Source organism: Pteronotus mesoamericanus, unplaced genomic scaffold (assembly GCF_021234165.1).
Source record: "Pteronotus mesoamericanus isolate MK-2021 breed Mesoamerican mustached bat unplaced genomic scaffold, CSHL_Meso_final scaffold_54, whole genome shotgun sequence".
NCBI lineage: Eukaryota > Metazoa > Chordata > Mammalia > Chiroptera > Mormoopidae > Pteronotus > Pteronotus mesoamericanus.
The window spans coordinates 74,157,092-74,180,308 of record NW_026555321.1 but is presented as its reverse complement, the minus strand read 5'-3'; the positions used below and the strand labels follow the sequence as shown (position 1 = coordinate 74,180,308).

The following is a 23,217-nucleotide window of genomic DNA, read 5'->3' as shown; positions in this document are numbered from 1 at the left end:
CTCTAATCTGGAAGTCAGACTATAATTGAATCTCCAGATTAAACAAGCGTCAACATTTTCCAGCTTCATCACCCCTTTCTGGCTTAGCTCCTTTATGTTTTTGAGGTTCATTCACGATGTAGCATGATTCAGTAATTTGTTCCGTTTTATTGTTATTCTAAAAAATAATTAAACTATAGAATATTCCACACAGCTACAGGAGAATATACATTCTTTCTGAGTATACATGGAACATTCTTCAGGATGCACTGTACAGCCAGCCATTAGAGAAGTCTTAATAAATTTAAAATATTAAAATCTTACAAAGTATATTCTCTGAGCCACAGTAAAATTAAATCAGAAATGAACAACAGAATGAAAATTGGAAATCCAGAAACATCTAAATCCTGAGCCAATTGAACAACACTCAAATTATGATGAAAAACTCTCAACAAAGTGGGAATATGGAAACATACCTCAACATAATAAAGGCTATGTATGACAGACACTCACCTAACATCACACTCAATGGGAAAAAACTGAAAGCGTTCCCCTTAAAATCAGGAACAAGACAGGGATGTCTGCTTTTACCATGAGGGAGTTCCTGTCAAGATGGCAGAGTAGGTAAACTCTGCCTGCCTTCTCCAATGACCACAACAAAATTACCACTAAATTATAGTGTGATCATCATTGAAAACCACCTGAAGACTAAACAATTTCTATCACTGAGGATATAAAGAAGAAGCCACATTGAGATTGGTAGCCACACGGTGTGGTGGCTAAGAAATGGGAGAGACATCTCTTCTGTGGAGAAGAACCCTGAGGAGTGAGAGGCTCCAGCCCTGCACTAGGGTCCCCAACCCAGGGCATCAGTGCTGAGGAGTCCCCATGATACCAGCCTGTGAAAACTGGCAGAGATTGTATTTGAGAAATATGAATGACTGTGGAAGACTGAGACACAGGCCTCAAGGGGACCATGCAGAGACTCACTCGGTCACAAATTCACTCTAAGTCACCATGCAGGAGCAGTAGCTCAAAAAGTGCCAGGAATATATGGCACTTTTTTGTTGACTAAATTCAGCATGAGGGCTGGAGGGGCAGGGGTAGGAGTCATCAAAGCACTGGCACCAAATTAGAAGTAAAACTCATTATTTGCAGGTGACACAATAGTGTATATAGATAATTTTCCAAAGAACTGTAAAATTAAAACAAAGAAGTATTAGAACTAATAAATAAATTCAGTAAAGAAGGAGGATACAAAATTAACATTCAGACATTTTTTATACATCAGTAGTGAACTATGAGAAAGGGAAACTAAGAAGAGAATCGCATTTCCAATTGCAGGAAAAAAATAAAATACCACATAACTTCTTTTGGGATTGTATTTGTGTTCCCTCAAGCAATGTATCAGAATGCTTATTTCATCACAGTCTTGACAATAGAATATATTGTTATATATTTAGATTTTTTCCCCAATTTTTTATTTTAGAAAGGATCTCTCAACACTGCTTTAATTTGTATTTATTTTGTTATGAGTGAAAGAGAGCCTGTATTTATATATTTAATGTTCATTTGCTTTTGTATTTCAGTAAACCATCTGTTACCTCCCTCCTTTTTTAAAATTTATTTTTAGAGAGAGGGGTTGAGAGGGAGAGAAGCCAGCATAGAGTGGTAGCCTCTAGCATGTCCCCAGCCGGGCACAACCCAGGCATGTGCCCTGACCAGAAATCAAACTGCCAACATTTTGTTTTGCAGGACAACGCTCAGTCAGCTGATCCACACTGGTCAGGGCTGTTGGCCCATTTTTAAAATCAGATTTTTGAGCTGTATGACTTGGATGTTTTAGGGCTGTGCATTTCTACAGTGCTAAGTATAGGAAGATCCTCAAGAGAATTTAAATCTAAGACAGTGACCAAATGAAGCTTACAAAAGCCTATGTTGCGTCTAGTAGTGTCCCGCAGCCTTAACATTTTATGACTGAATTGCCTTCTGAATCTAATGTTTTTGCCCTGATTCATGTTTAACTTCTGAGCACTGGGATTTTAGAAGTGGAAAGGATTTTCATGTTTGTTTGACTAACCTCTTATTTTTATAGGTGAAGAAACTAACCTGTAGTCTTAATTTTATAGACTTAGAGATAAAGCCTCGTAGTGATTAAATATGCAAATATCTTACTTCCAACATTGGAAAAAGCAGAATATATCTGTGTGTAGGAAATAGGAATGGTACTTCATTACTTGGAAGAGACTAGAATTTTTTAATCATAATTCATGAGTTTTAGATTCTGTAAATGTGATTATCTTTAGGCATTAGACTCTCTGAAAGCCGCCTAGATGTTCTCTAAAGAAGACCAAATGTGAAAGTAAATGAAAAAAATTCTTCCTAATGCCTAAATTTGTTAGGAAGATTTCTGCATGAGTGAAATAATATGGTTTATGTACAAATGCTTTTATATTTCATGGTTTTTATGTATATAAAATATAAAATCTTTAAAGTTATTTTTCTAATTAATAATCACGGCATTTACTTTGCTTGTTATGTAGTAGGCACTCATAAAGTATGTGTTCAAAGCATAAATCTGTATATAATTTTCTTTTTTTCTTAGGAGTTCATGTGCCACACAAGTTAGCCTTCTGGAAAGTGTATACAAAATGTTCAGGAGGGATGACCTCCCTTCAAGTATCACTCGCCAAGCATTTGTAGACCGTTCTCTTCTCACTTTGCTGTGGCACTGTAGCCAGGATGCCTTGAGAGAATTTTTTAGCAAAATTGTGGTAGATGCCATTGACGTGTTGAAGTCCAGATTCATTAAGGTATCATATATCTATTATTAATTAAATGTTAATAACAATTAGAGATCTCCTTGATCAGTGTCATTAAAATCTACCATATGGGGGCCCCTGGTCCCAAGATGATGGCGTAGGTAAATGTGGTCCTCTCATTCTTTCACAACCATATCAAAATTACAGCTAACCTATAGAACAACCACATTGAGAACTGCCTGAAATCTAGCTGAACAGAAGCCCTGTAACTAAGGATGTACAGAATAAGCCTCCTTGAGGCTTGTAGGAGGCGTGGAGAAGTGGAACTGATAGACCCCACATCCACATGTGTCACTTAAATATCAGGAGGGATATCTCAGCTGTGGAGCTCCCCCTGGAGGAACGGGGCTGCACCTGCTTTAGAAAATCCAGTCCTTGCATTTTCCAGCTTCTGGAGGCTTTGAGCAATCCTTGGCTTGTGGCTGTATCTGCTTATGTGGTCACATTGCTTCCTCCTCTTTTGTGTATCTCTCTTTCTCTGCCTCCGTCTTATAAATACTTAATTGCATTTAGGGCCCACTGGATAATCTCTTTATGTAAGGGTCCTTTACTTACTTTCATCTGTTACAGGGGTTCTAGGGATTAGAACATGGATATCTTTTAGGGGCTATTATTTGTAAACTAGGTTTATCCTATCCTAACCTCCTCCAAAGCCTAAACTCATTACAGCATCAACTTTTAAGTGCCAAATCTCATTTAAATATTATCAGCTCAAAGTCCAAAGTCGCATCACAGGAATCAGGTATGGGTGGGATTCTGTGTATGATCCCTCTTGGGGCAAAATTCTATTTATCTGTGGACCTGTGAAACTAGAAAACGATTTGCTTCGATAACCCAGAGGTGGAACTGGCATAGGATGACAGTTACAGACATTCTTATTCCCAAAATAGAAACTGGGTATATGAAAGGAGTTAATGTTCCAAAGCAATCTTAAAATTCAGCCAGCTAAATTCAATTAGGTTTCAAGACCAGAAATAATGCTCTGTAGCCTGATGCTCTGTCCTCTGGACAAAGGTTCCATCCTTAGAGTTATTATTTTTTCTTGAAAGTAACATATGTTCGCAGCTGAGTAGTTTTATCAATGTGTTTCTCGCCTGTAGAATTTTGGGAGTACAGCAGCCTTTTTTCATTTCATATGGTGGTATTTACTCCATTAGACAAGAGTCACCAGTGATACTTTAGGAATAATTTCATCTCTATTTCTGGTCTATGAATTACAGGCTTAATTTTCTCAGCACCAAAGATTGTCTGTAGTCTTCAGAGCACTTCCTAACAGTGGATCTTCTAATGGTAGCAACTTTTACAGTGTGCATAGGCAGGCAGTTTCTCAGGTTATTGAGTTCTGGTTCTTTTTGCTTAACAGTTCTTACCTCACACTTTATAAAAAGTGAACCTCACACTTTATTTGAAGCATCAAAGAAGGAACCAGGCAACCCCTTCAGATATGTTTGTAAGTCTTAGCTAAATATTCAATTGCATAGCTTATAAGTTCTGCTTTCTTCACAACTCTAGTATTCAACTGTTTTCTGTCATTATATAACAAGGATCTCTTCCTTCAGTTAGCAAAAATATGTCTTGTATTTCTTTTTGAATACAGCAACTACTTAATGTCTGTATTTTTACCAAAACTATGTTTATCATGATTGAGATACTGACTTTCTCTCCCATTCACTTCCTTTTGTTTCCTTACTACCAATGCCTTTCATGTCACTATTTCTACCAACAATCTCTACAAATCAATCTAGGCTTTTTCTGTCATATATAGCAAAATTCTCTTATCCTGTACCCATCATCCAATTCCCAAGCCCTTTTCATATTTTGAGCATGTTATAGCAGCCCCCAACTCCTGATACCAAAATGTGTTTTAGTTTCATGAATCTGCTGTAACAAATAACCATAAACATGGTGGCTTAGAATGACAGAAATTTATTCTCTCATAGTTTTGGAGACCAGAAGTTCAAAGTCAGTTTCACTGAGCAGGAATCAAGATTTTGCCAGGGTCACACTTGCCCTACCACTCTCAGTATTCTTTCCTTACCTCTGTCAGCTTCTGGTGGCTAGTGGCATTTCCTGGCTTGTGGCTGCATCGCTCCAGTCCCTGCCTCTATTCTCACTTTGCCTGTTCCTATCTATCTGATCTCCTCTGTATCCCTCTTACTGCATGTGTTTTTTTAGAGTCCACGTGAACAATCTAAAATGTCTCCCTATCTTAACATCATTAACTTAATAACATTTGCAAACTCTTTTTCCCTTATGAAGTTATTTCCACAGATTCCAGGGATCAAGATGTGGATAACTTTTGGGGGTGGGAAGCATCAGTTAGCATCTGCAGAACACTGTTGGGAATAATGTAAATACCCAAATGGCAGATTGTTAAAATACACATTGATATACATAGTTGAAATTTTTATTTTTTAAGAATTGAATTTTCACCTGCTATTGTTATACCTTCAATAAGATTTTATGCAAAACGTATATACCCATACACTAAGTTCATTATTTGGACATTGTTTTTGATTTGCTGCACTGAATATAACACATCAGTACTTATGTCCAGGTTTTAGACCCTGGGCTGTCTAATATTTACACTTAAATATTTTATCATCTTTGCTAAAATTACTTTTTATCTAAAGGGCACTGGGTAATAAATTTGATATAGTCTATAAAATATTTTTCATGTCTGATAAGATCAAAGAAAATCATTTATTATCTTATCTTAGCTAAATGAATCTACCTTTGATATGCAAATCACCAAGAAGATGGGCTATTATAAAATGCTAGAGGTGATGTATTCTCGTCTTCCAAAAGATGATGTTCATTCTAAGGAATCCAAAATTAATCAAGTTTTCCATGGCTCCTGTATTACAGAAGGAAGTGAACTTACAAAGACACTTATTAAGTAAGGTTTCAGTTAATTTTATGTTGTATCTGATATAATATTTTTGATTCATATATTTTTATGCATGTACATATTGTGAATAAATGTTTAAATATTGAATTTTATATTTTTCTTGTTTTGTCTTGTGCACAGACCACTTTAAATGGACTTTAATTTGTTGTTGTGTAATATTTTTATCCTATATTTATCTTTTGTAAAGAAAAAAAGGTTTCTTTATTGTTTTTCTTACCATTTTCCCCCTTAATAGCTCTATATGTACTTTAATGGCATGCTTTACAGTAAGAAGGAATTTGGTGTATTTTATATTTTTGACTATAATTTGAAATTAAAAAGTATTAAAATAATTTTAAGTATACCTTATTGATTATGCTATTACAACTGTCCCATTATATTTTCTCCCCTTTATCCCCCTCCACCCAGTACCCCCATTCCCTCTGGCATTCTCCCCGCTTAGTTCATGTCCATGGGTCATATATATAAGTTCTTTGGCTTATCCATTTCCTATACTATTCTTAACCTTCCCCTGTCTATTTTGTACTTACCATTTATGCTTCTTATTCCCTGTGTACCTTTTCCGCCATTCTCCCCCTTCGCCCTCCCTGCTGATATTCCTCCATGTGATCTCCATTTCTGTGATTCTGTTCCTGTTCTACATGTTTGCTTACTTTGTTTTTGTTCTTTTAGGTTCAGTTGTTGATAGTTGTGAGTCTGTTGTCATTTTATTCATAGTTTTTATCTTCTTTTTCTTAGATAAGTCCCTTTAACATTTCATATAATAAGGGCTTGGTGATGAGGAACTCCTTTAACTTTACCTTATCTAGGAAGTATTTTATCTGCCCTTCCATTCTAAAGGATAGCTTTGTTGGATAGAGTAATCTTGGATGTAGGTCCTTGCCTTTCATGACTTTGAATACTCCTTTCCAGTCCCTTCTTGCCTGTAAGGTTTCTTTTGAGAAATCAGCTGATAGTCTTATGGGAGCTCCTTTGTAGGTAACTGTCTCCTTTTCTCTTGTTGCTTTTAAGATTCTCTCCTCATCTTTAATCTTAGGAATTTAATTATGGTTTTTCTTTGTGTGTTTCTCCTTGGGTTCAACCTGTCTGGGACACTCTGACCTTCCTGGACTTGTATATCTACTTCCTTCACCAGATTGGGAAAAGTTTTATTTCATTTTTGGGGGGGGGAATAAGTTTCAATTTCTTGGTCTTCCTCTTCTCCTTCTCACACCCCTATGATTCAGATGTTGGAATGTTTAAAGTTGTCCCAGAGGTTCCTAAGCCTCTCCTCTTTTTTTTTTTGAATTCTTGTTTCTTCATTCTGTTCCAGTTGAATGTTTATTTCTTCCTTTTGTTCCAGATAGTTGATTTGAGTTCCAGTTTCCTTCCCTTCAGTTTTGGTTCCCTGTAGATTTTTCTTTATTTCACTTTTTATAGCCTTCACTTCTTCCTTTATTTTGCGGTTGTACTCAGTCATTTCCGTGAGATCCTGATTACCAGTGTTTTGAACTCTGCATCTAATAGGTTGGCTATTTCCTCATCACTTAGTTTTTTTTCCTGGAGTTTTGATCTGTTCTTTCATATGGGCCATATTTTTTTGTATCAGCATACCTGTTACGTTGTAAGAGGCAGAGCCTTAGGTATTGGCCAGGGCAAAGCAACCCACTTCACCACGTTGTGGCGCTATATGTGGTTGAGGGGTCAGAGAGGGGACAATATCACTTGCTTAGCTCTCTCATCACTTTCAAGAGACTGGCAGTTTCTCCTGCCACCACAACCCCCACAGATTTTTACAGCCAGAGGTTCTGAGACTTTTATTATGCCCAAGCTGGAATCCTGGTTGCACAGTCTGTCTCACTCCACAGTTGTTCCCCCTGGTTTGTCCATACACAAATGTGGGACCACCCAGTCCACCAGTCACGGCCTGCCACTTGTCCTCTCTGCCCCTGGCTGTCCATCTCTGCCCCTCCTACCAGTCAGATGAATGTTTCTTCTTTAACCCCTTGGTCGTCGGACTTCAATAGTTTGATTTTCTGGCAGTTCTGGTTGTTTTTTTGCTTTTAAATTGGTTTTATTTTCTTCTTTTGGTTGTGTGAGGAGACAAAGTGTATTTACCTACACTTCTGTCTTGGCCAGAACATCTAGGGTGTTAAAATATTTTTAAGCAATCATTCTGTAAAACACAAAGTAATCAAATACGTTTTCTCTAAAACCAGCCTTCTAATGAAATTCCCTCTTGGTAAATATTGAACGCAGACATTGATTGGCATGTCTAATTTTGGATATCCAAAACAAATGTATCATTACTTTCCTTGTGCACTAATCCTTACTTTACCTCTTCAGTCAGTGACAGAACCTTTGCTCATTTGCATAAACCAGACTGGAGAGTGTGGTTTATTCTTCCTTTATCTTCATCTCTCCACCCTCCAGCCATACCCTATCAGTTACCAGTGGATTTTTATGTCTTCAGTATTCCTGAAACCAGTGTGCTTATTTCATTCTCCTTCCTGCAGCCTTGTTGTAGATCTGCTGTTTTTTTGGTGAACCACTACGGTAGTTTCCTTCGTAATTATTTTCCTTGGTCCTAGGATTGTCTCCTTCAGTTCTGAGTGTTTAACTTCTACCTAAAACCTTTCCAAGGAAACTTATCTTCAATTGTAGGGTTGACAAACTTTTTCTGCGAAGGGCCTGATAGTAACTCTTTTTTGCTTTGTGGGCTATCTGGTCTCAGTTGCAAGTACTACACTGTACTGTGAAATGAGCTATAAATAGCATGTAAACTAATGGGCATGGCTGTATTGTAACTAAACTATTTTCAGAAATAGTTGGTCACCAGGGAATGGTTTGGTGACCCTTCCCTACAGGAAGAAATCCAAGCTCCTCTTTGTGGCAAGTGAACTCTTCTGGGAACACACCTCTTTCCACCTTTCATTCGCTGCTAGCTGCCGCTGTTTCCCACTTTACCCTCTGAACACACCATGCAGTGTATCCCTTTTATAAGTGACGCTCTTTCTCTACTTCAATGCATATGTACACTTTCCTATGGCTGATATATAATTTGAAACTCAGATACTTTCTCTTAAAATTTTTCTTTCTTTACTTCTTGGGCTGGACTATTTTCTGTCTTCCTTGCTTGCATTTCTTACCTTACTGTGCTTGTTGCTATCTCTGTGCTTATTGCAGTGTGCTAGAGTCCATGGACATGGCCTTCACCCTGAGATGTGAGTGGGCTGTAGTGACTTGCCTAGTTTTCTATTCCCATTGCCTAGTACTATGTTGGACACAAACCTGACACTGAGAAAAGGCTAAACTGAATTGAAATCATGTTGTCTCTCATTGTTGGACTTGAGCAACAATTTCCCTGTTCCATGAATTAATTTTTAACCTGGATCTGTTCTGCAGACTTTGCTATGATGCATTTACAGAGAACATGGCTGGTGAGAATCAGTTGCTGGAGAGGAGAAGAGTTTACCATTGTGCTGCATACAACTGTGCCATATCTGTTATCTGCTGTGTCTTCAATGAATTAAAATTTTACCAAGGTTTTCTGTTTAGTGAAAAACCAGACAAGGTAGGCCTTTCCTGAGGTATTCAATATTGCTGCCATTATAGGATTTCAAAAGGTAGACTACATCAAAGTAATACATAATTTGCACCTAACTCTATTGTACATATAGTTCTTTTAGTTGCTCATATATAAAGCCAAAGTGCTTCACGATATTAACTTTGTAGTTGCATCAGTAGTAAGGATCTTCACATTCATACATCTTTATATGATTCTTTGAATTCACAGAACTTGCTTATCTTTGAAAATCTGATAGACCTGAAACGCTGCTATACATTTCCTATAGAAGTTGAGGTGAGTGAAACTTTTCAATGGTCTTTTCTAAGTTAAAATACTTACCAAGTGCTTATACAGAAAAATATGTATTACACTGAAACACATTAAATTGCCAGTACTCAGATCTGCTTGGAACTACGAAAACAGTTAGATTCAAGTAGCTCAACGTGAGTACAATCTCAGGCAACTACAACAAAACTCATCAAACTTATATCTTCTCTTTCTTGACTTGCAAATAAAAGACAATGCCAGTAAAAGAAAGTGCTAGGACATATCCCAGAAGTTGTTTTCTGAATAAATTCCTCCAGTCAATGAAATTGAGATCCATCTGGATACAGAACTATGACCCTGTGGCCCTGCTTGGGTTATTGGACAAGATAAGGAGAGTGCCAAGAGAAGTCACAGGGATAATTGCAAACCTTGCTCTGGCAAAGATGACAAGCTTGATTTTAGGAAAGCTAAGTTTGATGTACCACCCTAAGCAGTTGGTGGAAAGGAAGTGGCTGCAGTCTTTCTCAGGCCTTTGGAAACGTGAAGTTGGGCAGAATGCTAGAGCTCATACACCATGTCCTACCAAACAGAGCTGGCCCAGGAGCTGTCATTGGCATATCTCTGCACAGCTGTTAATCTCAACCATGTCTTAGTGGTTCACGAGTTCCCATAAGTGGTTGCTTCCTGCTGTGTGCCCTTTTGGAACAAGACTGGGAACCTGTTTTCTAGACATATGTTCAAAGAACTAAAAAAATAATAGCACTAGTTTATTAAGCGTTCAGACAATAGCTGTATTCTAAACTTTACAGCAGCACTCTAAGGTGCTATGATATATCGTGACTATATAGTTGAGGAAACTGAGGCTCACAGGTCAAATACCAACTATTGGTAATCCAGCCATGTGCTAATAAGGCCTTAGCAAACACTGTGGTGTATTCACCTATCTTTCCTTGTGGGTATTTTTGAATACTTATAAATTTGATAAAAGTTTTATTTAAAACTTTATTAATTGTTTTTTGCCAGATTGCTACTAAATAGAAAACAGGTGGCCATGATTCTAAGAAGCTGTAAATTGTGTATTTGTTTTGCCTAATAGGTTCCTATGGAAAGAAAGAAAAAGTACATTGAAATTAGGAAAGAAGCCAGAGAAGCCTCAAATGGGGACTCAGGTAGGATGTTTTCAAAATAATGAGAAAGATTCTAGTGCTTAGTATTTCTTACATAATAGAAAATACCTTAAATACCTCAAAACATTGAAAGTGAATTTGAAAATTTTTCAAGTGGTGAATGGAATTGTATCTTGAAATAAACTCAATTAGCTCAATTTTAACTGCATAGAAAGATCTCTTAAGTGGCCTTAGGGGACTCAGATATGGTACACATTTCTTTAAAGTCCCAGATTGCCTTGGTTTTGGTTTGCATATGGATTCTTTATTTAGCTATATTTATAAATCTCTGAAAAATACAAGTCCCATCCTGCCACACCTTGCATTAGCTCCCTCCTCCCTCAGGACAGAGCTTCTATGCCCCTTGACTTTCGGTTCGCTCCTGTCCAACAGCCTGGCCCCCTGCCTGTGCTGGTAGGCACCAGGTTCCCTTTTGCCTCCATTTGCATCTGTGTTGCCTCAGCCTGAAATAATTTTGTTCCCAGATATCAACATGGATTATTACATTTTGTTTAATGCCAACTCCTGAAGAAGTTCTTCCTGGCCTCCCTATTTAAAATTAACCTCTCTTCCCTTCACATACTCTTTGTTTTAATTTCCTGCCTAATTTTTCTATATAGCTTTGTTTTCTTGACTTGAAGATAAAATTTGGACCAGGTTTCTCAATTTCTTACATATTTAGGATTAGTTCATTTTTAGTAGTATCTTTTTCCTTATTTATGCTACACTTATGGGCAAAATGTACATCATCAAAACTTTAAATGCAAGGAAATTCTCTTAATATCATATCTAAAAATTGGACCTAGTTTAACTTGATTTCTTTATCCATGACAGTAGAGAATAACTGGTCCATAATGAGAAAAGCAAAAGGGATCTTTTCCCCATTTCCTTTTTGCTTTATTAATCTGGATAATAAATTGAGAATCACAGAATTGATGAAAGACTTAATTGACAATATCCTTTAATTTTAATATTATTTGAGCTTAGAGCAATACATTTCTAACTATATTTGAATAAATGTATTTCTTTTTATTTATATTTCAGGTGGTCCTCGTTATATATCTTCCTTGTCATATTCGGCAGACAGTAGCCTGAGTGAGGAAATGAGTCAGTTTGACTTCTCAACTGGAGTTCAGAGCTATTCATACAGTTTCCAAGACCCTAAATCTACCACTGGTCATTTTCAAAAACAGGTAATCACATTTTACGTATTAAAGTATATTAGCATTTGTAAAGGAAGAAAGGCTTTGTTGTTTTATAGGAAGCCACATCTCTGTGGTAGTCCTCAGGGAATAGTATCAGTTTGGACAGTTTTCTAAGATCTAAGGCCCAGCCTATCTTTCTGTACTCAGCAGTCTAATGTCATCAGCATGGTAAAAGAAGGCTTTCTCCAAGGGCTCGCTCACATCAGCCAGTCTCCCCAAGATTCATGTATTAAATTAGAACTGCATTTAAGGACTTCCAGTGAGAAAGATAACTGCCACAAAGACTCAAATATTCATGCTAACATGACTCTTAACATTTCTCTCTGGAGAAGCTGAAGAAACTTTTCAAATATGTGATATTACCAGACAAAGATAACTGAATATGTCTGCATTCACAAGTGATAGCTTAATTCTTAAAGAGTAAATTCTTGGTGACAATGGCATAGAGTATGGAATGATTCTGATTATTATTTTTAGAAGTAAAAATCAGTATTTTGCTTTTTGAGCCCCAATAACTTTTCATAGTCTCTTTCACATCCTCATTTACTAAGTTTTCCTTGCACCTCACCTTCTCTTTAAGCTTGGGAGAAAACACACCATATGTTTGTTTTTCCTCCTCTGCCCCCTCCGTTTCCACCTGTTTTTTTCTCTCTCCATCTCTCTCTGTACTCTCATCTCTTATCTTTCTTTACCAGACTTTCAGAGTCTATGTATGTTCTAAGGTTCTACTTTATCATCTATGGCATTCTTGCCTGCATCCCAGTAGGAACTCATTCTTCAACATTCCTTTGCAATAGTTTTAGCCGTCTTTGAAATTATCTGTTTTGATGTTGCAGATGGATAGGACTAGTTTACCTGTATGTGTCCTTTTTCCATCTCTCCTATTAGTCTTTATCTTGTAAAGTGGCTTTTTTTTGAGTTTTGGAATAATTTCTAACAGACAAGTGTTGCACCAGAGACACTCCTCAGGATTTGCCTGTTGTCTCATAACATCCTTTGTTATGAGGCAACAAAGGATCCAGTACAGGACCATGAGATACACCCAGCTACCACAGCCCTATAGTACCCCTTAGTACAAGGCCCCTTGGTTAGTGTTTGTCTAATGCTGACTCACAAGTAGAATAAGAATTTTCAAAGGAATATGAGTCTCTAGTTTTAGATCTCTCCAGTCCTGGTGAGGAGCATGTTGAGACACAATGATTCTAAGTAAAAACATTGTTGACTAGATCTGAGTGCAGTCAAATGCCATGATTAACTCCTTTGACACCTTACCAGGTATGTGGAAATAGGACATTAACATTGCTGTGATTGATTTCATGGCCCAATGGATATGTTGTTTTTTCTTGTCTCTTGCAATGCTGATTGTGTATAAAATTTTCTGTTTCAGCATTACTTGGTCCTGCTGTACTAAAATAAAATACTACTTTGTATCATTTCTAAAACTCTCCATTTATAGAAATTATCCATTATCTTCAGTTGAAGTAGACCAGGGGCACAAAGGTAGTAAGAGGAGTACATTTCCAAATACTGTTCATCTTGGAAAGTTACATTCTGGAACAGTTCCTGCCACCAGGGCAGACAAGAGTTAGAAAATTTAACTAGGGCCATTTTCTTTTCTTTCTTTTTTTTTTTTTTTTTTTTTTTATTGTTCAAGTACAGGTGTCTCCATTTTCCCGCCACCTATTTCCCCTGCCCCACCTACCACATGTCACACCTTCAGTCCTTCCACACTGTGGCTTTGTCCATGGGTCCTTTATCCATGTTCCTTGACTTGACCCTTCCCCATCTTTTCCCTTTTACCCCCCTTCCTCCTCCCCTCTGGTTACTTACTGTCGCTTTGTTTTTTCTTTCAATGTTGCTGATTATATTATTTATTTATTTTTTTGGTCCGTTTGTTTTGTTGATTAGGTTCCACTTATAGGTGAGCTCATGGTATTTGTCTTTAACCACCTAGTTTATTTTACTTGGCATAATGCTCTCCAGTTCCATCCATGCTGTCCCAAAGGGTAGGAGTTCCTTCTTTCTGCTGCATAGTATTCCATTGGGTAAATGTACCATAGTTTTCTGATCCACTCATTTATTGATGGGCACTTAGGTTGCTTCCAGCACTTCGCTATTATAAATTGTGCTGCTATGAACATTTGGGTGCATAGGTTCTTTTGAATTGGCATTTTGGGATTCTTAGCGTATAACCCAAGCAGTGGAATTATGGGGTCAAAAGGCACTTCCATTTTTAGCTTTTTGAGGAAATTCCAAACTGTTTTCCACAGTGGCAGCACTAGTCTACATCCCCCACAACAGTGTACTAGGGTTACCTTTTCTCCACAACCTCGCCATCACCTGTTGTTTGTTGATTTGTTTATGAAGGCCGTTCTAACCAGTGTGAAGTGGTATCTCATTGTGGTTTTAATTTGCATCTCTCTGATGGCCAGTGATGCTGAGCATCCTTTCATATGTCTCTGGGCCTTGTGTATGTCCTCCTTGGAGAAGCGTCCTTTCAGGTCCTTTGCCCATTTGTTAATTGGATTGTTTGTCTTCCTGGAGTGGAGTCATGTGAGTTCTTCACATATTTTGGAGATCAAACCCTTGTCCGAGGTATCATTGGCAAATATATTTTCCCATATGGTCGGTTTTCTTTTCATTTTGCTGATGTTTTCTTTAGCAGTGCAGACGCTTCTTATTTTGATGAAGTCCCATTTGTTTATTCTTTCTGTTATGCCCCTACCTCTCGGAGACATATTGGTGAAAATATGCCTGCATGGAGTATCTGAGAGTTTCCTGCCTATGTTCTCCTCTAGGACTTTTATGGTGTTGCAACTTATATTTACATCTTTTATCTATCTTGAGTTTATTTTTGTGTATGATGTAAGTTGTTGGTGGAATTTCATTTTTTTTCATGTAGCTGTCCAGATCTCCCAACACCATTTGTCGAAGGGGATGTTTTTATTCCATTTTATGCTTCTGCCCATTTGTCGAATATTAATTGACCGTGGAGACATGAGTTTATTCCTGGGCTCTCTATTCTGCTCCATTGATCTGTGTGTCTGTTCTTAGGCCAGTAGCAGACTGTTTTGATTACAGTGGCCTTGTAATATAGTTTGATGTCAGGTATTGCAATCCCTCTTACTTTGTTCTTCTTTCTCAAAATTGCTGCACCTATTTAAGGTCATTTATGGTTCCATATTAATTTTTGAAACATTTGTCCTATATCTGTGAAATACGTCATTGGTATTTCAGTAGGGATTGTATTAAATCTATAAATTGCTTTGGGTAGTTGGACATTTTGATGATGTTAATTCTTCCAATCCATGAACATGGTATATGCTTCCATTTATTTGTGTTTTCCTTAATTTCTTTCTTCAGTGTGTGTAGTTTTCTGAGCACAGGTCTTTTACCTCCATGGTTAAGTTTATTCCTTGGTACTTTATTTTTCTTGTTGCTATAGTAAATGGGGTTTCTTTTCCTGGTTTCTGATTCTGATCTTTCATTCTTGGTGTACAAAAATGCCTTCTATTTCTGAATATTGACTTTGTATCCCTCTGTTTTGCCAGATTCACTTATTAGGTCACGTAGTTTTTTGGAGTGTGTAGGGTTTTCTGTGTACACTGTCTTGTCATCTGTAAACAATGACACTTTCACTTCCTCCTTTCCAATTTGGATGCCTTTTATTTCTTCTGTTTTCTGATCACTGTGGTTAGGACTTCCAATACTATGTTGAATAGGAGTGGTGAAAACAGACATCCTTGTCTTGTTCCTGGTCTTAAGGGGAAAACTTCTAGTCTTTGCCCATTGAGTATGATGTTGGCTGTAGGTTTTTCGTATATGGTCTTCATCATGTTGAGGAATGCCCCTTTTACTCCCACTTTGCTGAGTGTCTTTATCATAAATGGGTGTTGTGCCTTATCAAATGCTTTCTCCACATCTATTGATACGATCATGTGATTTTTGTTTTTCCTTTTGTTTATGTGATGTATTACATTTATTGATTTGCAAATATTGAACCATCCTTGCATCCCTGGGATGAATCCCACCTGATCATGGTGGATGATCTTTTTAATGTATTGCTGGATGTAGTTTGCCAGTATTTTGTGAGGATTTTAGCATCTCTGTTCATTAGCAATATTGTACTTAGGGCCATTTTCATTTCTCTCTCTCGTTAGTCCTGCAAGCACTTTGTAGCCCCAAAGCTGTCTAAAAATTTTGTCTTAGAATTCCTCAAGTCTTTTTTTCCTGGAAGTTGTCTGTGCTGAAAAATAGCCAGGTTAGTTGTTCAGCCTCTGTGCATGTGTTTGTGCATGTGTGTATGTGAAATTTACTAAATGTGTATGTCAAACCTCAGTTCCTCATTACATTAATAAAATGATTATTTCACTGCTATATTTTCTCACAGAATTTTAAGATCAAGAATAGTTTAAAAATTTGTTCTATTGATTAAAATTTCGAGGCTAATTAAGGACTTCACAAAGATTTTCAAAGAAAAACTTTTTTCAGTTTATCAAGGAACAAAGTAAATAAACATTTATCTTATAATTGTACATTATAGTTTCACTTTCTCCATAAGGTGGCAACTAAGAATCGCGGGACTATTGCTCTCAAGGTGTTGAGGGTTCTGGGGCCTCCAAGACACAAACACCTATAAAAATCTTGTGTTGGCACAAAGCAGCCTGTTATGTATGTATGTATGCTGTGTGTGACCCCAAGGGAGAGACCACATAGACAAGGGTTAGAGGGGAAATAGAATGGAAGGAAGACATAATGAGGTCCTGTTTATTTTTCAGTTGTTTAATAAGAAAACATACCAAGTATACTTGATATTACTATCTAATTAACATTGTTACTTAAGTGTGTATTTCATGGTATTGCCACCCAAATCAGAATGTCATATACACTGAAATTTTAACAATGTGCTTTGCGTGATTGGATTCTCACCTTTTTGTAGGAACATAAAGACCCCATGATCCAAGGTGATTTCCTGGAGTTAGAGATGGATGAACTCAATCAACACGAATGTATGGCATCCATGACAGCCCTGATTAAGCACATGAAGAGAAATAAGATCCTGCCTAAAGAAGAAGAGGTCTCTTTTCTACTAATCTTTCATTGTCTCAATACTGTTCATTAACATCATATTAAGAAAGAACATTTAATATCAAGGACTAAACCAAATTCCATATCATATAAACATGATTTTTTCTGCTACCTTTACTTTGTCATTGTTGTCTCCTAATACCAAAATATGAGGTTATTTTTTTCTATTTTTCAATGTAACTTTGAATGTATCATTTCAGGGTTCAGAGCCAAGAAATCTTCTTCCTTGGATGAAATTTCTTCATGACAAACTAGGAAATCCATCAGTATCATTAAATATTCGTCTCTTCTTAGCTAAGCTTATTATTAATACAGAAGAAGTAAGTAATTTATTACTTCTTTTAGTATTCTTTGAATCTCCTTTAAAAAGCCCACAGCAAAGAAAGATGTTCTCTGAATAAATTAACCAACTATATTTATTTATTTATTTCTTCAACATCATTCTTTTATCATTTCCATTTAAAACATGTAAACTAATTTAATATTAAGTTAGAAGTGATCTTTTTATGAGTACACGTGTTGGCAGCTTTCTTATGGCTGCCAACCTTCTTGGTTTGTAGTAGCAAATAAGGTGGTAAAATTATTCCTGTTAACTCTATATAAAAAAATTAATCAACTGTCTTAAAAAGTTGCTGAATTTATCATTTGGTGTACATACTACATTGTGTTAGGGAGGAGCATCTTTTACCAGTTGGAGTTAGGACAGATTTTTAAGAAACCCCTTGAGTTAAGTGCTGTAAAGTAGCAGTGGTAGTTGGCTTTCTGCATAGAAGCAGCAGTAGGAGCTGGGATGGCCTCTAAGAGGGCCAAGCATGTCTGCTCTGACTGCACAGACCATGGGCACATGGTCCAGAAGGATAGCATTAGTGGCGTGGCTACATGTCTGAAGGCAGGTGAGCTGAGCCAGGCCTTTGGGGGCCATTCACAGAGACCCTCCCTACCGCTCAGTTCATTCGCTGAGCGATAGGGAGCCACTGAAGGGTGCTAAGTAGAGTGACATGATCCACTTGGCCCCACAGAAGGTCCTTCTAGGATGTACCACGAATGTGAGCCAAAAGCCACGGGGCTGCTGGGCGGTGGTTGAAAGGGCTGTTCTGAGACTACAGCAGGGCCTGTGTCCTTCAGGGTCGTGCTGAATCTCTAGGTCTTAGGGCTGCCATAACATAGCTCCTAGAGGTACCACAAAACTGGAAGGCTTAAACAACAGAAACCGAAAGCCAGAGTTCAAGATCAGGGTGTTGGTAGGATTGGTTCTTTCTGAAAGTTGTGAGAAGGAATCTGTTTCAGGCCTCTCTCCCAGCAGATGGTAGCCTCAGGTATTTCTCAGCATGTAAATGGTGTTCTCCATGAGCATTTCCATTGTCTTGCCCCTCTGTGTCTGCCTCACATGTACAAATTTTCCCTTTTCATAAGGACACTGTCATTGGATTAGGGCCCTCAATGACCTCTTGATAATCTTCAAAGATCCCATTTCTAAACAAGGTAACATTTACAGGTCCTGGGAATTAGGCTTTCAGCATTCTTTTGGAGAACTCAATCAGTTCAACCTATAACATTCAGGTCACATGTGATTTCTGGCTTACATTCCTATAAGTGCTGACTTGATGGCTAGCAAAAAGGGAACTGGTGTCTGTTTTTTGGATGATGTCTTGGTAGGCGTGGTGTGGGTGAGTGGTTTGACAAGAAAGCCTGCCTGATTTGTTCACACTTGTGGATATGAAGTGCCTATGAGATCACTGAGATGTGTCCCTAAAGTGCTATGTATATCTGAAGCTCAGAAATTATCAGGACAGTGGCTTTCAAATGTTTAAGAAGTCTCTTGTCTAATGGGAGAAAGATTAGAACTATATCTACATTAAAAAAATTGCAACCTTTAAATTTATGTATTTGTTATATTTTAATAATATAGTAAAGTTTGTATTTATAATTTACAAATAAACCAATAGACATACCTGGAAAGTGTTCAGACTTTTTTTACTTATGGGGTGCATAAACAAAAAAGATATGGGACCACATAGATTTAGGCAGTAAGAGTAAAGAAGAAATCTCTGAGAAAATGTTTTTTTAAAAAAGATGTGTTTATTTATTTATAGAGAGGGGAAGGGGATGGAGAAAGAAAGGGAGAGAAACATCCATGTGTGGTTGCCTCTCAAGCATCCCCAACTGGGGACCTGGCCTGCAACCCAGGCGTGTACCCTGACTGGGAATTCAACCAGTGACCCTTTGGTTCACAAGCCAGCACCCAGTCTACTGAGCCACACCAGCCAGGACAGAAAACATTTTTTCTAAAGAGAAGGTGGCAAAGGTTAATACAATAACTTGAATCATACTTTAATCTGTTATTTTAAGTCAAAATAGCATTCTCATGCAATTTGTAAAATAAATTAAATAGAATTTATTGTATATAGATACATTTTATTTAGATTTCAGAGTCTTGAGTATATGAAGTCTTCTACAGTATGGGAAGAAATGGGGGGAAAATTAGCCACCTGCACCTAACTTGCATATTCTCATTTTTCATATACCCTATACATTGGCATAAAATAAAATTAAAATTCTCTAGAGCTGCATATTATTCAGATAGGACAGGGTTGATGCGGGATGATTTTGATTTCCATGAGCATAGTTATATCAGAAAGGTTTTAAGCAAAGAAAACATCATAATAAATTTCCCTCCATTAAACAGAAAATCTGATCTGATAAATCAGGGTAATTGTTGAAATTTGCATCTGTTTTAGATTTAGGTCACATCATAATATATAATTTTAGCTGATGGAGGATATGTTTCTGGATTAATATTTTTATTCAAAACAGTTATTTGATATTTGACTTTTAAATTTTCTTCTAGGTCTTTCGCCCTTATGCAAAGTACTGGCTTAGTCCCTTGCTGCAGCTGGTTGTTTCTGAAAACAACGGAGGAGAAGGAATTCACTACATGGTGGTTGAGACTGTGGTTACTGTTCTTTCATGGACAGGACTAGCTACTCCTATAGTAAGAATGAATACATCTTTTATGTAGTAATATATCAGTTCTTTGCTGTTCTCTTAAATAGAACATGTAATAAATAATTCAAGCTCCTCTTAATGACTTAGAGTCATCATTTATAGAATGAATTGTTATGATGTTGTGGTACTGCTATACTAAGTGGCCATATACTGCTTTAGTTCTCTTTTGTCTGCTTTGATAATCCCTCAGACCTTTTATTTTTAAGCTATCAGATGTTTAATTTTGTTTGTTGCTTTTACCTGCAAGGAGTTTGAAAGCTAGAAAATTGGTTTATTAACGTATGAGAAATAAATGTGAGTAGACTTCTGCTGTGACTAAAGTCCCTGCATTTTTTGGCATTTATTTTGCCAGCCTCTCTAATTCCGGAGTATTGACTGTGCTCTGTAATGGCTGAGATTGTGCTGCACGTGACTATGAGCTGCATGATGATACTGTGTTGTACTGCAGCTCGTGGCACTCACCGGTGCAGGTTCATGTGTGCTCGAGCTTCGCCCATTCATTTGAAAACATTAGCACTAATAAACTATAGGAGTTTTCATGTTAAGGCATCCTGGGAACAGTACTTTTTGAATATGATAATGTACATAGAGCTTATACATGTGTATGTTTCTAGATGTGCCTCTCTAATTTCAAAGTAAATTGTATGTAGATAACTTAGCCCTAATGCGATGGAATAATTGTAGTCTGCTTACTAATGTGAAAAAGTTAAGAGAGTGTTTAGTTTAACTTAGGAACCATTGGAAAAGATTGATATATATGTTAGGGGCTCAGCTGAGCTTCAAAGAGCTGAATTGCTTAGGTGTCAGAATAGCTGAGGAAAGCAACAGCAAGCCGAGGTGGAAGTCACAGTGAAGCCTTTAATCAAAAAACTCATTGCAATAGTATATGCAAGAAGTTAAAAACAGAGGAAGCCACAACTCTCTTGTTCTGTTCCCTCCCCCCCGGAACAGCATGCTAGTCAAGGGTCAGTTGGATCAGCACCAATCTGAGAGTCATTTCACTACTGAGGGGGCCACTAATTAAAGACCCCAGCAGTTTTGCAGGGCAGTGGAATTGAGGGGAGTGTGAGGGAGAAGGGCTAGGAGTTGAAAAGCACTGAGTACTGAGTCAGAGCAGGGAAGTATCTTCAAGTTTTCCCTTCCTCCCCATTAAGGAGGTTTTAGCAGAGGCACCTAAAGAAGATGGAGACCTGGGAGTGAAGGCACTTGAGCTAGGAATGCACATGTGTGAAAGAGCATGACCAGACAGGGGACCTGAGTGTCTGACTGCAACTACCCTTTGAGACTACTGACTGTGTTCCAAGTATGGTGTGTGTGTTGGGGGCTGGGGTCAGGCAGCTTTACCCCTTGAGGCCCATCAGGGGCAGGCTTTGTAATTGCCTGTGGTTGGACCTGAAAGATCACACAAGGTTTTTAACCAGGAGCCAGACTTCTCAATAGAATGCCACATTTCTCTGATAAATGGACTTTGGATTAAAAAACTGCTTTTTCAGAATGGAATGCTAAATATTAATATGGAATTTTTATACCATTTCAGGGGGTCCCTAAAGATGAAATATTAGCAAATCGATTGCTGCATTTCCTAATGAAGCATGTTTTTCATCAAAAAAGAGCTGTGTTTAGTCACAACCTTGAAATTATAAAAACCCTTGTTGAATGCTGGAAGGATTGTTTATCCATCCCTTACAGGTATAAATTTACTAGATTTTGCAATATTGTTTAGAAATTTTAAAGATGTAGCATGTTGTAAATAGTGATCACAATGAAATGTAGTTACTTGAAATGGTAGGAGTACTATAATTTGAAATAGAATCCATTTATGAGTGTATTGTATTGCTACTCGTAAAATTACAACTTCCAAAATTTGACACTAGAAGCACTCTGCTTTTTACTGTAATAGCCACAGGATGGACTGTAGGACTTTTCTTTGATTCCTTTTGGCACTGCCTCAGGCAATGTAAAACTTTCAAGATATAAGACTGCCTGTGTTCCAAACCTAGAATAACCTGGATGTGAACAAAGAGGGTATTAGTGAGACTGGTGTTAGATGTGGGAAAGGGAAAAGTATTTCTTACCTTGAAAATTAGCTATAGAAAATTTTATATTTGTTTTCCTTATTCTCCCTTTATTATATGATCATCTATACTTTTATGCCTGTGTTTCAGCTTAATATTTGAAAAGTTTTCCAGGAAAGATCCTAATTCTAAAGACAATTCAGTAGGAATTCAATTATTAGGCATTGTGATGGCCAATAACTTCCCTCCCTACAACCCAGACTGTGGCATAGAGAGTACAAAGTAAGTATAGTTTTTGCTTTGATATTTTTTACGTTAAAGTATTCCTGAATTGGAAAGAGACTGTTTAATTTTGCTTTAATTTTGATAAGTTTAAGGGCCAAAACCCATTTTAAATATTTCTACCTTAATTTAATTTAATTGAGTTTAGAGGTCATTTGGGAGAAGTATGTTAATAGAAAAGTTAGTTTTTAAAAATTAGTGTAATTTTTCATAAACATTTTGGCCAATGAGAGGTGCTTAAGTTTGGGGTTCTTTTTTTTCTTATTTTCTAACATGGTTTTTTTAGCACTTACCCCTGAAAACGACATGAGCCCCGTGAGACCGTTCATTATAGGATCATGACCCTGAAGGGGATGCCGATGGCCCTGGTGCTGCCTGCCCAGTCTCTGTTTTCTCATACAGTGCAGCCACACTGCTCCCTGCCCATCAGGCCCTTCACAGGTCGGGGTAGAGGGGCTTAAAGTTAACGTTCATATCATGGTCACTCTGTAGATTTCAGCATCTCCCTTCCATGCTTTGCCATTTCTTTGGAAATGTCTCACTCTCTCTAGTTGGTCCTCTCCAACAGTTACCTGGTATCAAATACAGATATGTTGCTCAACACAGAGTCAACAGGAAATAGCTTACTGTTAGACAAGGTATTTTTTGAGCTTTGGTTTTCTCGAGTGACAACTTTACAGAGCCATTATGGGGCTGAAATTAAAAGTCCCTCTACCCACGAAATCGGGGAGCACTGCATTTGTGCTCACTTTCTTTTTCATTATTTTATTGTCCTTCTCTGTCTTAGTCCATGGCTTTAAGAGGGAGTCATGAAATTATAATCATAGACAGTAGCTTTTTTCTTCACTATAGTTTTATATGCTGGATGCTATAAAACTACAGGGAAGGCTTTTGGTGGGCGTTCCTCCGAGAAGCCAGCACATTTACTG

The 23,217-nt window shown here is 37.5% G+C and overlaps 1 protein-coding gene across 1 annotated transcript in view; it reads left to right on the top strand.

Moving 5' to 3' along the window:
• Nucleotides 1-23,217, top strand: part of PRKDC (protein kinase, DNA-activated, catalytic subunit) — a 223,763-nt gene that overhangs the window by 108,528 nt on the left and 92,018 nt on the right. Inside the window, exons 41-51 of the mRNA XM_054595436.1 lie at nt 2,585-2,792; nt 5,522-5,700; nt 9,097-9,265; nt 9,488-9,553; nt 10,623-10,695; nt 11,737-11,885; nt 16,837-16,974; nt 17,186-17,305; nt 19,834-19,977; nt 21,529-21,680; nt 22,157-22,288. Of these exons, the coding sequence (XP_054451411.1) occupies nt 2,585-2,792; nt 5,522-5,700; nt 9,097-9,265; nt 9,488-9,553; nt 10,623-10,695; nt 11,737-11,885; nt 16,837-16,974; nt 17,186-17,305; nt 19,834-19,977; nt 21,529-21,680; nt 22,157-22,288 (1,530 nt within the window). The remainder of the gene's footprint in view (nt 1-2,584; nt 2,793-5,521; nt 5,701-9,096; nt 9,266-9,487; nt 9,554-10,622; nt 10,696-11,736; nt 11,886-16,836; nt 16,975-17,185; nt 17,306-19,833; nt 19,978-21,528; nt 21,681-22,156; nt 22,289-23,217) is intronic.